At 35.2% G+C, this 1,310-nt stretch overlaps 1 protein-coding gene across 1 annotated transcript in view; it reads left to right on the top strand.

Annotated features, from left to right (window-relative positions):
• The window catches only part of znf687a (zinc finger protein 687a), a 13,949-nt gene that overhangs the window by 7,429 nt on the left and 5,210 nt on the right, over nucleotides 1–1,310 (top strand). The window contains exons 3-4 of the mRNA XM_016501699.1: nucleotides 542–620; nucleotides 749–833. Coding sequence (XP_016357185.1) covers nucleotides 542–620; nucleotides 749–833 — 164 coding nt within the window. The remainder of the gene's footprint in view (nucleotides 1–541; nucleotides 621–748; nucleotides 834–1,310) is intronic.

Raw genomic sequence — 1,310 nt, 5'->3', positions numbered from 1 at the left:
TTAGTCTTTGCAACTTTACAGATCTTCTTTATGCACCAAGAGCTTGTAACACTTCAAAAAGAAAGGAAACATTGAAATAGCATCATATGACCCCTTTAAAACTTCTGAAAATCCTTGTCTGGATGAAATTTGATTCTTCATTTTAGTTTACTATTTTCTTTGTCTGAACAAATTACATTTATAAAACATTCCAGAAGTAAAAACAGACATGAAACTCATAGTTGTAGGTAACAGTAGCAGGTGTGCACACAGGGATCAGGGAGCAGTCACTGTCTCAATCCACAGGGAATCTGTGCACTGCAAAACAACCGACTCAAGCATTGATGCAGAATAATTCAGCTGGGGCTTGTTCTTTCTGCATGCCTTTTCAAAGAGCAGTCTCTGTGCTCAGTGCATTGCAAAAGTACTCTTTAGGGAGGTTTACAGTGTTGTAGATAATTGACCACAATTATCTAGATTAGTACATTTCATTAACCCATGTCCATTTCAGAATGATTTAGCTGATATGTAATATGTGCTTACAGTACAGTCTCTTTTACAGGTGTGCTTTCTCCAGCTGCTTCCGCTCTGTCTGCCATAAAAGAAAGTGGTGTCCATCTGTCACAATCTTCTGATAACAGGTAACGGCACACTGTCAGATCATGTTTATTTGGTTTTTATGTTTGAATGAATGAGAAATAAACAAAAATGAATGGAGACTGAGTGATTAAGATGCTGCCTGGTATGTTTGTGTGCTCAATGTTCTCAGCTGTACTGAGTGTTGGAGTCCATTCAAAGGGAAGGCAGAAATTGTAGCACACTTTCAAGAGGTGGAGCCTGGTGGCACTGAAACGGTGAGTGAGTGCATGTGTGGGTGTCAGGACAATAACAGTGAGCATTTTTTTTTTTTTTTTTTTTTTTTTGTGGTTTATTTGGGCCAGTAGTTTTGCAGTAGTTTAGACTTGCATTTGCCCTGCTAACACTTTTTTTCAAAAATGTCCTACATGCATCAGAAAAATATATTAACATTTTTCATTACAGTTTTTCATTATTATTTAATATTATTTAACAATAAAATGCATAATTGTTTTTAATTATTACTTTTTTTAATTTTTATAAAAGTTGTTAATATTACCTAAAAATGAAAATTTGCTGAAAATATATTCACCCTCAGGCCATCCAAAACGTAGATGAGTTTGTTTTTTCATTGAAACAGATTTAGAGAAATTTTGAATTTGCTTGCTCTACCAATAGATCCTCTGCAGTGAATGGGTGTCGTCAGAATGAGAGTCCAAACAGCTGATAAAAACATCACAAAAATCTACACAACT

This window comes from Sinocyclocheilus anshuiensis, unplaced genomic scaffold (genome assembly GCF_001515605.1).
Source record: "Sinocyclocheilus anshuiensis isolate Anshui unplaced genomic scaffold, SAMN03320099.WGS_v1.1 scaffold955, whole genome shotgun sequence".
Lineage (NCBI taxonomy): Eukaryota > Metazoa > Chordata > Actinopteri > Cypriniformes > Cyprinidae > Sinocyclocheilus > Sinocyclocheilus anshuiensis.
The sequence above is the reverse complement of the archived record's forward strand: the minus strand, read 5'-3'. Positions and strand labels throughout refer to the sequence as shown.